General features: G+C 38.2%; 1 protein-coding gene across 1 annotated transcript in view; it reads left to right on the top strand.

Annotated features, from left to right (window-relative positions):
* Positions 1 to 13,939, top strand: part of CCDC148 (coiled-coil domain containing 148) — a 236,888-nt gene that overhangs the window by 147,583 nt on the left and 75,366 nt on the right. Inside the window, exon 12 of the mRNA XM_035726921.1 lies at positions 720 to 860. Coding sequence (XP_035582814.1) covers positions 720 to 860 — 141 coding nt within the window. The remainder of the gene's footprint in view (positions 1 to 719; positions 861 to 13,939) is intronic.

The following is a 13,939-nucleotide window of genomic DNA, read 5'->3' as shown; positions in this document are numbered from 1 at the left end:
TGAACACTCCTGTGGATACATTTTTGCGCACTTATCCAATTGATTGTCTTCTTTGAATTACTTCCCAAAAATACAGTTGTGGGTCAAAGGCTATGCATATTTTATATTGTGATACATATTTATTTACATATTGTCCAGTGTCCTTTAGAAGTGCAGTACCAATTATGCTTCTACCAATAATACTGATCAGTATCCAGAAAGTTCTTTTAAATGTCTTAAATTTTATTTTTCATCTTCATTCAGGCTCATTTTCCTCACTTATAAAATAAGAAGGATGAAATCTATCAGTGGTTCTTAAACTTTTTAGGATCTTAGGATCATTTGAGAATTTTTGAAAACTGTTGACCAGAAACTGGAACAGTTGTTTCAGAAAAACACACCTGTGCAAAATCAGAGAAATTTTTACATACTATTTATGAGAATTCATAGATTCTTTGAAGTCAGTTCACAGACTCTAGGATCTCAGTCCATGAATCTAAGTGAAGAATCCCTGAATGAGATTATTTTAAAGTTGCTTTCTCTTTTTAACACTAACACACACACACACACACCCCTTACATTACACATCACGCACATGTCACACACTCATGTGCACACAGAATTTTAATGTGTATTTGGAAAAACTTTGGCACCTGCTTGATATAGAACCTAGTCTTATTGTGGTCTGTAAAATTACTTGACTGGGTATAGTTATTGGAATGAATTTCCATTTATTTCAGGTTCTTCAATGGCGAGCCCACCAGGAAGAGGTAGCAAGACTGGAAATGGAAATTTCTGCCAGGAGAAGAGAAAAGGAGAAGGAGAAAGAGAAACTATGGAAGGAGAAAGAATTGTTACAAAGAGCAGAGAAGAAAAAGAAAGTATGAAATCTGCTATTACTGTGAATGTGTGAATGAATGCTTAGTTGTCTGGTTGAGCTTTGATAGATCTTGGTGCTTGCATGGAATCATCATAGGCAGTTCTTAGAAAGATTCGTAAGGTTCTAGTGGAGTCTTGCTTGAATTCATTTAAGCTTCAAAGATTGGACGTGGAGGAGAATCCACTTTATTGACCTGCATGAGCACAGGTACTTGTGATTAGAAGGAATGCTATAGGGAAAGAAAAGTTAGGGTTTATGACTTGTTAAGTCTTGTTCTAAGTAGGAACATGCAAGGACAAGAGATACCAGGGTAACATTTTGGTTGACTACAGTGTAGCAACTGACTGTCAAAAGAGGTCTTTGCTGGTAAAAGACATCGTACCGAAGTCAGAGCAACTCATGCAATACCAGAAGGCCCCTTAAAGAATTTACTTCTTGCCTTATTATTTGTTAGATTGTTTTTCATTTGTGGACACAAATTCATTGCTCTACTTTTGAGCAAACATTTGCTTCCCAGTTTTCAAAAAATTAATCACAACACTTATTAACAGCTTCAAAATGATTGCTGATATTCTGTGGAAGGAAAAAAGTGAAATTGAGATGGGATTTTAAAAATATATCTGGCATCTTTATTTAGATACTTTTGTTTATTTTATCAGTTTTTGTGGTATAAACAAACACATTAGTACTCATCACCTAGCAATGAAACTGTTAATGTTTTTTGTTCTTTTACAGATTTATTTTATTTTACACATAAAGTTGAAGCCCTCTATTGAGGATGTACTCAGTACCATTTTCCTTCTTACCTCCTCAAAGTCAGTCTTGATCATAAATTTTACTCCTATCTTTACAGGCCATCAGTTGCTTTTAACATCTTTTTTTTTTAAGATTTTATTTATTGACTTGACAGAGCGAGAGAGCGCAAGCAGGGGGAGTGACAGAGGGAGAGGGAGAAGCAGGCTCCCCGCTGAGCAGGAAGCCTGACGTGGGGCTCCATCCCAGGACCCTGAGAGCACAAGCCAGGGAGAGAGGCAGAGAGTGAGGGAGAAACAGACTCACTGCTGAGCGGGGAGTCCATCAAGGGACTTGATCCAAGGACCCCGGGATCATGACCTGAGCCAAAGGCAGATGCTTAACCGACTGAGCCACCCAGGCACTCTGCTTTTAACATCTTTTAATATGTAGTTCGTGACTTTTAAATTTTTTCATGAATACTTTCAGACTATCATTCTGCAGCATGTACTTCAGCATTTAACCTTAAACTTCTGAGCTACAGCTATATTAATAAACAGACGGAGTTTGCCCCTTTTCACTGCTCTGTACTGTCTCATTGGAGGCTGGCATTCATCCCTTCTCTTAGTGGTGAATATTTACGTTTCTGAAGTTTTGTTCTTGTAACTGTTGGCGCAGCCACCTTGTACAGTCGACTGGGGCGTGTGTGCCCACCTCTCTCCACAGTACACCAAGGAGGAGAATTACAGCGTGGTAGAATTTGTATGCTTTCAATTTTATAAGGTTGTTTTTCTTTTTTTAGTTTATGTTATAAATCTTCTTTTCGACTTTTGCCAATCTGATGAATGTGAACAGTATCTCAGTGTTTTAAATTGGATTCTCCTGATCACTTATGAGATGGAAAAATCCCCTCATGTTTATTTGGGCCATTTTCTTCCTCTGTGAATTGCTTATTAGTACTTTTGTTTGTCTATTTTTCTTTATTAATCTGTAAAAGTTTGTTTTTTTATAAATTCTGGATATATTTCTTTTTGTCAGTTATGTTTTCTTTCATTGGTCATCTGCCTTTAAATTTGGTCTGTTAGTGTCTATGGTTTCATGGAAATTTAAAATGATCAAGTAATGAAAGTTATTAAACTCTTTTCCTTTCTGAACTGTGCTTTCCTTTATGAACCATGACCTGATAGTGAGAGCATCTTTATAGACAGTTTTTGTTCACTTCTGCTTAGGGCCCTATACGTTTTACTGGCCCAGGACCAGTGTGTGTATTGACTGTGAGATTTGGGACCTGTTCTGTGAGCTTGCAGAGGGTGCTGACTTGGCAGTCATGCACAGCACCCGCCTGGGTTCTGCTGGTGACCCCTTTCCTCCTCTGGTCCCAAGCAGAAAGTTATCTCCCTTATCACTTTTCTGGGGAGTGGTCCTGGTGTGTCTCGTTCCCATTTTGTGTATGGACAAGTCCTATAGGACTTCTTACTCTTTTTAAGTGGCATGATTCCAGCTCCCATATACACAAGTCTCACAGCTAATCTTAAAGACCCAACGACCAGCTCCTCAGGCCTGCCTCAGGCCCAGTTCTGTCCAAGAGCCCTTTAGCTTTTGGCTCCATTTTACTGCTCTGACTTTGAGTTCCATCTTTATCTTCAACACGGGGACATTGTGTGTGTTTGTGTGCTGTTGTGTTATAGTTTGTCCAAAATTTCTATGTGTTTAAAGTAGGAAAGGAGATTTCTATGTCAACTCAGACAAACTGATCAAAGTTCTGGCTACCTTTATATATATTCTATGAATCCAGACTCTCTTTGTTCTAACTATTTTCTATGCTGGAGACAGATATTAGTTCTTTAGTGTTTAACAGCAGTTTCACAAAACCCTCCTATAGTTACTCAGGTCAGAAGCTCCCTCTGACTTGAGACTGATTGCTTTGTTAGCTGGTGCTCTGTTTTTCCTCATCTACTGTTTCACCTGCCTGGATTTCTCTTCTCATAAGCTAGCAGCCATAGAGATAGAGAAACTATTCCATGTATAAAACCCCACCTGAGGATTTCGGAATAACAGATCGTCTTTCTCCTAATTCTTCTTCTCAGCAGTTTGTCTTTTAGGGAATGACACTGTCTTTTTGCTGGAATAACATTTTAGTTTGTATCCCAAAGTTTACCCTGGTAGGTGCCCAACTCTTTTCAAAATTGACCTTTAAATTATTAGATCACTTTTTCTTCTGTGCTTTAAAACTTGAGTTGAACATAATATTCACAGTTTTCATAGTTTCATCTCAAGACTCAAGGTAAGTTTTGATTCATAGGCTGTTAGGTGATAATGGTAATATTTCAGAAGCATCTCTCCACTTTTGAAATTATTGTCATGATAAAATCAAAGAATAATGTCTTTCTATAAACTATCCCTAGGAGCTATTGTAAGAAACAAAATTACTGTGCTAGGTGAACCTTAAAATGCCTGATATGTAATATTGGTCCCAGTACCACCCTTTCACTAGATGTAGCATTTTGGGTGGCTTGAATAACATAAAAACTACTCCGCATCACGGCGTTTTAGGAGGTTTTTTGCTGCTTGATGCCTGGAGTTCTATGGGATCAAAGCAAGGATAGTTTCAGCCTCACTCCCAAAATAGAGATTTCAAGCAACGCTCACATTAGAAGGAGACATATTCCTTCCTTGCTCTAGCATATACATTTCTCTCCCAATTTTATAAGTTCCTAATCTAGCATTGAAGCCCCCACCTTGTACACCTGAGGGATGGGAAGCATTATCAAGAAAGTCAGAATAACTCCACCAGCCATGGCCCACCATCCATGTGACCTTCAGCCTCACCTCTGAGATGTGTCTGGGGAAAAATCTATCATTTTTTGATCTCTTAGCCTCAAGTGACATCTTATCAGTAAATATCAATAGACCCAGGCATCAGTAGAACCTTGGCACTTATGTTGTCCCCCTTGACCTCAGGTGATGTGGCAAATACTTAGAATTACATTCATCCTACATATAACCAGGGGCAGCAGAAACAGTCTAAAATAAAAGAGGGTAGGCTATCATAAAAGAATACAGGCTAGAGGGCTAGACCAGTACTGCTTACCAGAAGATTCAAGAAGCTCTGCGCTTAGGAGGGAACCCAGAGTATCTTCTCAATTCAGATTAAAGCTATTTTCTCAATGTGGGAATCTGTGGGTTCTTATGAGAGCAATTTACCATGAAATTCCTTCCCCAGTGTTTCTTAATCTAATAATATACTGATCTAAAGAGCTAAGAATTGGGGGGGGGGGGTAGGTAGATACTGAAGAATAATAAAAAAATAAATCCCCAGACTATAAACTCTACTTCTTCAGGATTGTTGGGACTTAAAGGGGACAATGAATCACACTTGTGATAGGCAGGCTTCTAAGATGAGCCCCAAGATTTCCTGCCCTCCTGGGATACATACCCTATATAATCACCAGGATCATAACTACCGTGGGTTAGGTTATATTATATGGCAGAGACAACCTTGAGAAAGAGAGATTACCTGGAAGGACTTGACCTAATCCCATGAGCCCTTTAAAAGTAGAGAGTTTTCTTTGGCTTGTCACAATAGGGGACATCAGAGATTTAAAGCATGAAAAGGACATGACTGAATATTTTGGCTTGGAGATTGAGGAGGTCACATGGCAAGGGATGTGGGTGGACTCCAGCAGCTGAGAGTGGCCCTGGCTTACAGCCAGAAGAGAAATGGGAACCTGTAACCTGTAGTCCTACAACTGTAAGGAACTGAATTCCGCCAAAACAAGAATGAGCTTGGAAGCATATTTTCCTCTAAAGCTTCCAGGTGAGAACTCAGTTTTGTCAGCACCTTGATTTCATTCTTGTGATGTCATGGGCGGAGAGTCCAGGGACACCATGCTGGACTTCTGATTTATAGGAGTCTGAGCTCATAAGTAAGTGTTGTTTTAAGCTGCTAAATTTGTGGTAATGTGTTACACAGCAATTAAAAGACTAGTACAGTTTTTGGTATTTAGAAGTGATTTGTTGCCGTAACAAATACCTGAAAATGTGGAAGTGGCTTTGGAATTGGGAAGTGGGAAAAAGCAAGAAGAATTTTAGGAACATGATAGAAAAAAGACTAGAATGCCTTGAACTGATTTAGTAGAGGATGTTAAAGATGTGGCTGCTGGGTCTCAAAAGGAAGTGATGAACATATTCTTCAAAACTGGAGAAAGGGTCACTGTTAAGTGGTGACAGGAAGCCTGAGGAATTAATTCTGTGCTGCAGTTGGGTGGAAAACATTCCTGAGTAATGAACTTCATATGTGATGAGCTAAGATTTCTGAAGTGTTGAACATGTCACTAGGGTTTTTTGCTACTTACAGCAAAAAGAAGAGATTTGATGCTTTGGGAAATTCTCAACCTATCGAAATGGCAAAAGACTCCAGAGTTAAGAGATTATTGCCGCCATCATGCCATAGACAAAGGGCTGAATGTGTGAATATACAATCCTTTGTTATAGCCTTGAAAAGATCACAGGGTCAGAGTATTCAGTCATATAAAAGACCCTTCCAAGAGATTAAGGGTGTTTCTCATAGATCTCAAATTAGAAAGCCCCTGGGAAGTTTAAGGGCAATTTCGCTCAGCCACCTCAATAGAAAACTAAGAGACAGAGAAAGGATTATCTCAAAAAGACCTGTGGGTGTGTGGCTTTTGTCTAATGGAGTGAATCCCCATAAAATCTGCAAAGGCTCACTTGGTTCTTGAGAAAATTTTATTAGAAACACTGCCAGCTTAGACAAAGGGAAAGAGTGAATATGAAGTGAAAGGAGGCCATGGACTCCCCCAAATTCTCTTGGCAGGAAGCAGGCTGATAAAACTACTTAAGACCTTGGCATTCCTAATACTTCCACCACTGGACCAAACCTATCCATCTAGGCTCAGGAAAATCTCTTTACTTCTCACCACCTTATACATAGAATAGCTGTATCAGCTCCCAGTAAGATATATTGACAGTAAGATCGTATCTAAACCCAAAGGGATCACTAAAGGTCCTATTTAGGATGATTGTTCATCCATGTATGTATTCATTTATTCAGTAAGTATGTACTAAGTGTCTTTAATGTGACACATATTATACCCAGTCCTTCATGCAATTGTAAGAGGTCACCGTACTCAAACAGCCCCTTTTCTGATATCTATCAATCATCTATCTATTTTAAGTAGGCTCCACACCCAACATGGAGCCCAGTGCCAGGTTTGAACTCATGACCCTAAGATCAAGGCCTGAGCTGAGATCAAGAGTTGGACACTTAACCAACTGAGCCACCCAGGCGCCACTCTGGTATCTTTTTAAAGGGATGTATTTACCTGCTCCACCACAAAGATAATATGCAATTCTTAGTTAGGTTAGTAGAAGCTCTTACTAAAAAGAAGGGTTTCTTTTAGCTTCAAACTTTATGAGTAGAACAAAAGGGTTAATAGAGAAAAATTAAAAATACAAAATGGAGTGAACTATATAGAGTTTGCAGTTAGTTAAATTAATCATGATACACATGGTAATTTAAATATATATACATATATACACAGTATTTACAAATGGATATATTTGCATAGGTACATACACACACACATAATTACAGTGTGACTTTCCTGCCTTTCTCAGTGGGTACTGATCACTTAGGGAGTTAAGGTTAGTGCTTTTGCCTTCATACATGCCTAGACCTCCTCTTCTCATTTCCTGGTCCTGTATCAGCAAACCATAGTTTGGGTATCTATCCTCACATGATGGCCCATGCTAGTCTGATTGCTTCCTAGTGTGAATCCTCTTATGCCAATAAAAGTTATTAGTTTTGCTACAGTTGATCAAAGTTCAGGCCTTAGTATATGAACATTTTGCCCTGATTGACTCCAATAAGATTCATCAACTCTCTATTAATTTTTTTTCTTTTTTTTTTAGGCTTCTAATTGCTACTGTATGCATTTGTGCACTGCAGGAACTGCAGGATATAGAACTGTCCTGTGCAATTTCCTTCAAATGCCTGTGACTGATTGCCTTTTATTTCCAGTGAATGCTTTGCTATTGCAGAGGGTAGGGTAGATTTGAGGACTTAGGTAGTGGGAAAAAGGACCTTTAAGATCAGAGCCACCTGGAAAACCTCCCCTGACTGATTAAAGGAGTGGTGTGTGTGTGTGTGTGTGTGTGTGTGTGTGTGTGTGTGTGTGTAAAAGAGAGATAGTGATCTAACTGGATCCCACTTAGACTAAAATGACTTAAGATATAAATACTGTAAACTTATGTAATGTATCACTGGGGACCAACTGAATTGTGAGCTGACAAAAACACTATGGCAGCACTCAGCAACACAGTAATGCAATGACATTCAGGTTATCTAAAATAGGCTTAAAGCACTTTTTTACATTTTCATAAAATGGAGAATATGGAATATAAAAACTCTGATGCCTTGGATCTTGAAAATATGTCTTTGAAACTCTCTGAACTCCAGTTTGATCTCTGCTCTAACATACACCCACCTAAACCTCTCACTTGCAAACATCCTCTTTTTAAAGGAACCACCTGCTACTAAAGCCAAAGTATCCCCATCTGGCTGAGGTCCAATCTATTGAACTACTTCCCACACTCAGTTTTGTGGTTCTCTCAATTACTAATTCCTAGAAGTGTGAAGTTGCAGTAAACATTTGAGGAGGTGATTGTCTTTTAATTGTTGGTCTTTTTTGGGGGGAATCTGATGCAATATTCCAACTAGGGAACTATAAAACCTAGTGAGTAAAGTAACTATCAGGATATTATAATGATCAGAAGGAGAAGATAGTTAATGTATATTTTATGTAAAAATAACTCCAAATTATTTCAGTTCAGAGTGTGTTTTCTGAATTTTTAATATTAGTCCTCTGAATAATATTATTTAAGAAATTAATGTAATATGAGAGGTTTAATTATCCAAAAGAAATCAAAGATCATATCATTTGAAAATATTCATAATGTTCCTTATTTTGTTATGAAAATTTAGAAATGGACATTAACATAAGCTTATTAACTGATTCTAACAATCTAATATGAGACTGAATGTAGAGTCAACTCTCAGTATATTAATCAGCAGGTGACATAAAGGTAGGATGATAGTCCAAGAAGCTCACTTTTCTAGTTTCAACTGTCTTTTAAAAGTAAAAATTTCTAGGTGATGTCACCAGGATGGTAACATAGGTTGTACTGACTTCATCTAAACAACTAACATCCATTCAAGAACAAGACACCACTGAGAAAATCCTAGAATATGGGGGTGAGGTTGAAGCTGCTCCCTGCACCAGAGACTACAACAGACTGCATGAGAAGGGTAGGAAAAGGGGCTAGACATTGACAGTGCGTTGCCCCTCCAGGACAGTGCAGCTTCACACAGAGAGGTGTCCCCTGAGTCTCCAGTTCCTCTAGTGGAAAAAGGCCAGAGGGGATGACCAGCCTCCTCTAGCATTGTGGGTCACTTTGTGGGAGCCCCTTCTCTGAGCTCATACATCAGGGATAGCAGAATGATCTGCAGGGGCCCAACTACTTAGGGATCTGTGATGGAGAAGGTTAGGGATGGGGCTTGCAACAACTAGCACACAGATCTTGGCAAACTGAGTTCATACCCACAGTGTCCAAAGAGTAATCACAACAGCAGTTTTGCTCATCGGCAGTACCAAGTTGTGGGTACAGATCTGCCTAATTTGGATCCTCAGATAGTTTTGCCCACCTTAGAGCCTGGTTTACCCATGTCCAGTCAAGGTGCTGAGTCACAGCCCCACCCACTATGGAAAGTACCTTAGAGCCACATTTAACCAAAAGGGATTGTAACAATTTCTGGAAGCTGTGTGGTCCAGTGACACTTGAACTGAGAGGTGGGTAGACAGAGCAGATAGCCCCAGAACAAAGCCAGTACAGGGCATGGAAGCTTCCTGTGCTATGCACAGGCAGGAGGATTGATTCATAGACAAGTCAGAGGGTAGCTCCTGGACCTTCCCAACTAGAGAGCCTGTTTGGGCTTTTGAGTGCAGCCAGGAGCATCCCCTCCTTCACATTCAGGCAAGGGAGCTAAGACACAGCCCTATCTACTGTAGAGAGTGTCTTCCAGCCTCATCTGACCAGAAGGGCTGGTGAAAACACTGGAAAGCTGTGTGGCCTAATGGTATTTCAGTTGAGAGAAGGGCAGCAGAGCCGATGGTTTGCAGAGCAAAGGCAATAGCCAGGGAACTTGTGGTGGGGGTTGACTTTAGTTAAGACAAGACACAGTTTTAGAGCTGCTTCTCCCACTGTGTCAGGGAAGGGGATTTAATTCGTAGCCCTGATTATTGGTAAATATAACCTTTAGGCTGTCCAACCAGGGAACCTAACCAGAGCACATGAGAAGCTGCATAGATGATTCAACAGCCCTGCCTACAGTGGCACTTGAACAGCCTGTGACTTCCCTCATCTGCAAAATAAACTGGTGGACTCATTTGACCAGGGAATTCAGTGCATAGTCAGGACAGATTTGGTTCCCCAGACAAGGAGCTGTACAGGCCCTGGGCCCTGTCCTCCTGCCCTGACAGTGCAGGGAAGCTAATTCATAGCTCCATCTATTATTGAATAACGTATCCAGTCCCAACCATCTGGTAAGCCTGACCAGAGAATTCAGATAACTGTGGAGCCTATCCTACAGCCTCACTTGTATAGAGAACCAAGCCAGAAGTCCTATTTAAATGTTCTCAGTCAATGGCACACCCCCATCCCTGTCCTCAGAGCTTGAATAGTTCCCTCACCCCAAAATAGGCCATAATAGTAAGCACCACCTGCCCAAAGACATTACCAGTAAACACACCCAGAAACCCAAACTGAGCTGACTGGTGAAGAACTGTCTCTGCCAAAGCAAATCTATAAAGTCTGCAAGAGAGGCTCCATTACAAAAATGCACAGAAACCAACATAAGGAATCACATAAATAAGACACCACCAAAAGAAACTAATAAAACTCTAATAACTGGCCCTAAAGATAGGGACATCTATGAACTCTCAGAGAAGAAATTCAGAATAATCCTCTTAAGGGAGTTTAGTGAAGTACAAGAAAATGCAGACAACCAAACAAAATTAGGAAAACAGTGCATAAACAAAATGAGAAGCTCAACAAGGATACGGCAACCATCAAAAAAACCAAAACAACAACAACAAAAAAAACCCCAAAACAGGGGTGCCTGGGTGGCTCAGTTGTTAAGCATTGCCTTCAGCTCAGGTCATGATCCCAGGGTCCTGGGATCAAGCCCCGCATCGGGCTCCCTGCTTGGCAGGAAGCCTGCTTCGCCCTCTCCCACTCCCCCTGCTTGTGTTCCCTCTCTTGTTGTGTCTCTCTCTGTCAAATAAATAAATAAAATCTTAAAAAATAAATAAAAAACAACAAACAAAAAAACAAACAAAAAAACCCCAAACCAAAACAAACAGAAATTCTCAAGTTAAAAACACAGCAACTGAACTGAAGAACTCAACAGAAATTTTCAGAAGTAGACTCCACCATGCCAAAGAAAGATTCAGCAACTGAGAGGATAGGACATTAGAAACCATCTAGTTAGAGGAGAAAAAGAAAAAGATGAAAAAGAATAAAGAAAGCCTATGGAAATTATGGGATGTGATGAAAAGAAATAATACTCACATTATGGGAATTCCAGAATGAAAACAGAAGAAAGGAACAGAAAATATATTTAAAGCAATAATGGCTAAAAACTTCTCAAACTTGGAAAGAGAAATGAACATCCAGATCCATGAGTCCCAAAAGACCCCAAATAGGTTGAACCAAAATAGGGCTACACTGAGACACATGATAAATAAATTGTCAAAAGTGAAAAACAATGAATTTTAAGAGCAGCAACAAAAAAGAGAGAAATTACATATAAGGGAACTGATAGGACTATAGGTGGATTTCTCACTACAAACATTTCAGACCAGGAGACAAGGGGATGACATTCAAAAAAATTGAAAGAAAATAACTGTTGATTAAGAGTTTTATATCCGGTGATGCTGTCCTTCAGAAATGGAGGAATAAAGACTCCCAAACAACAAAAGCTGAGGGAGTTCATTACTACCAGACTTGCCTTATGAGAAATACTAAAGAGACTTCTTGAGTGGAAGTAAAAGAATGCTAATTAACATCATAAAAACACAAAAAAGTAGCATAAATTTCACTGATAATGGTAAATATATAGTCATTGTTAGATTCTGCAATATGGTAATAGTGGTACATAACTCACAATTCTAGTTTAAAAGTTAAAAAATATGGAAAAAATCATCAATACAACGATCTGTTATTAGTTACACAATGCAAAGCAAACACATGTAAATTGTAACAACAATAACCTAAAGTATGAGGGAGAAAAGAACTAAATGTGTAAAATATATTAGTTCTATTGAAGTTAAATTGTTATCAGTTTAAAATAGGTTTAATATAAATTTAAAAGGGACACCTTGGGGGCTCAGTTAGTTAAGCATCTGCCTTTGGCTCAGGTCATAATCCCAGCATCCCGCATCAGGCTCTCTACTCAACAGGGAGCCTGCTTCTCTCTCTGCCTGCCGCTTCCCCTACTTGTGCTTGTTCTCTCTCTCTCCCTGACAAATAAATAAATAAAATCTTTAAAAAAATAAAATAATAAATAAATTTAATATATTTTATGTAAGGCTCATGATAACCACAAAGGAAAATCTTGTAGTAATTACACAAAAGAACATGATAAAGAAGTCAAAGCATATCAATACCAAGACATCAAAATGCAAAAAAAAAGAGAAAGATAAGAAACAAGGAACAATGGATCTACAAAATAACCAGAAAACAATTAACAAAATGACAATAGTAAGTTCTTACCTATCAAAAATTACTTTAAATGTAAACAGATTAAATTCCCCAATCAAAAGACATATAATGGCTGAATGGATTTAATAAAAATAAATAAATAAATCAGACCCAACAATATCCTGCCTACAAGAGACTCTTTTTAGCCTTAAGGATACACATAGACTGAGAGTGAAGGGATGGATAGAGAAATTTCAAGAAAATGATAACCAAAGCCAACCAACCAAACAATAAAAAACTAAACAAACAAATAAAACTCCCAAAGTAGCTATACTTACTTTAGATAAAATAGACTTTAAACTTAAAATGGTAAAAATAGACAAAGAAAGTCATTATATAATGATAAAGGGTTTAGGACATCAAGATGATATAACTGTAAATATTTATGCACCCAACATTGGAGCACCTAAATATGTAAAGCAAAAACTAACAAAGCTAAAAGAGGAAATAAACAGTAATACAATAATAGTTGGACATTTTAATAGTCTACTTTAAATAATGGATAAATTTCCAAACAGAGAATCAATAAGGAAACAGTGGATCTGAACAATACTGTAGATCAAATGGAACTAACAGACATATACAAAACACTCTATCCAACAATAGATTACACATTCTTCTTAAGTGCACATGGAACATTTTCTAGGATAGACCTTATGTTAGGCCACAGAACAATCTTAGCAAGTATAAGAAGGTTAAAATTGTACCAAGTATCTTCTCTGACCACAATGGCATGAAATTAGAAATCAATAACAAGAGGAAAACTGGAAAATTCACAAAGGCATGGAAATTAAACAATACTCTCTTGAATAACCAATGAATCAAAGAAGAAATTAAAGAGGAAATAAGATTTCTTGAGACAAATGAAAACAGAAATTTACCATACTAGAACTTATGGGACATAGCAAAAGCAGTTCTTAGAGGTCAAGTTAATAGCAGTAAGTGCATTAAGGAGCAAGAAATGTCCCAAGTAAACAACCGAACTCTACACCTTAAGGAACTAGAAAAAGAAAAACAAAATGAGCCTAAATTAGCAGAAGAAAGGAAATAATAAAGATTAGAACAGAAATAAATGAAATAGAGAACAGAAAAACAATTGAAAAATTAACCAAACTAAGAGTTGGTTCTTGAAAAGAGAAACAAAACTGACAAACCCTTAGGTAGACTAACTAAGGAAAAAAGAGAGAAGACCCAAACGAACAAAATTATAAATGAGTAAGGAGACATTACAACTGATACCACAGGCAAGAAAAGGATCATCAGAGGCTACTATGAATATTTATATGCCAAAAAACTGGACAACCTAGGAGAAATGGGAAAATTCTTAGAAACATACAAATTACCAAGACTGAATCAGGAAGAAATAGTAAATCTGAATAGACCAATTACTAATAAGAAGATTAAATCAGGAATAAAATATCTTCCAATGAAGAAAAGCCTAGGACCAGGTGGCTTCACTGTTGAATTTTAGTAAACATTTAAAGAACAATTAACACCAATCCTTATCAA

Source organism: Zalophus californianus, chromosome 3 (genome assembly GCF_009762305.2).
Source record: "Zalophus californianus isolate mZalCal1 chromosome 3, mZalCal1.pri.v2, whole genome shotgun sequence".
Taxonomy (NCBI): Eukaryota; Metazoa; Chordata; class Mammalia; order Carnivora; family Otariidae; genus Zalophus; species Zalophus californianus.
This window is presented reverse-complemented; position numbering and strand designations above follow the sequence as displayed.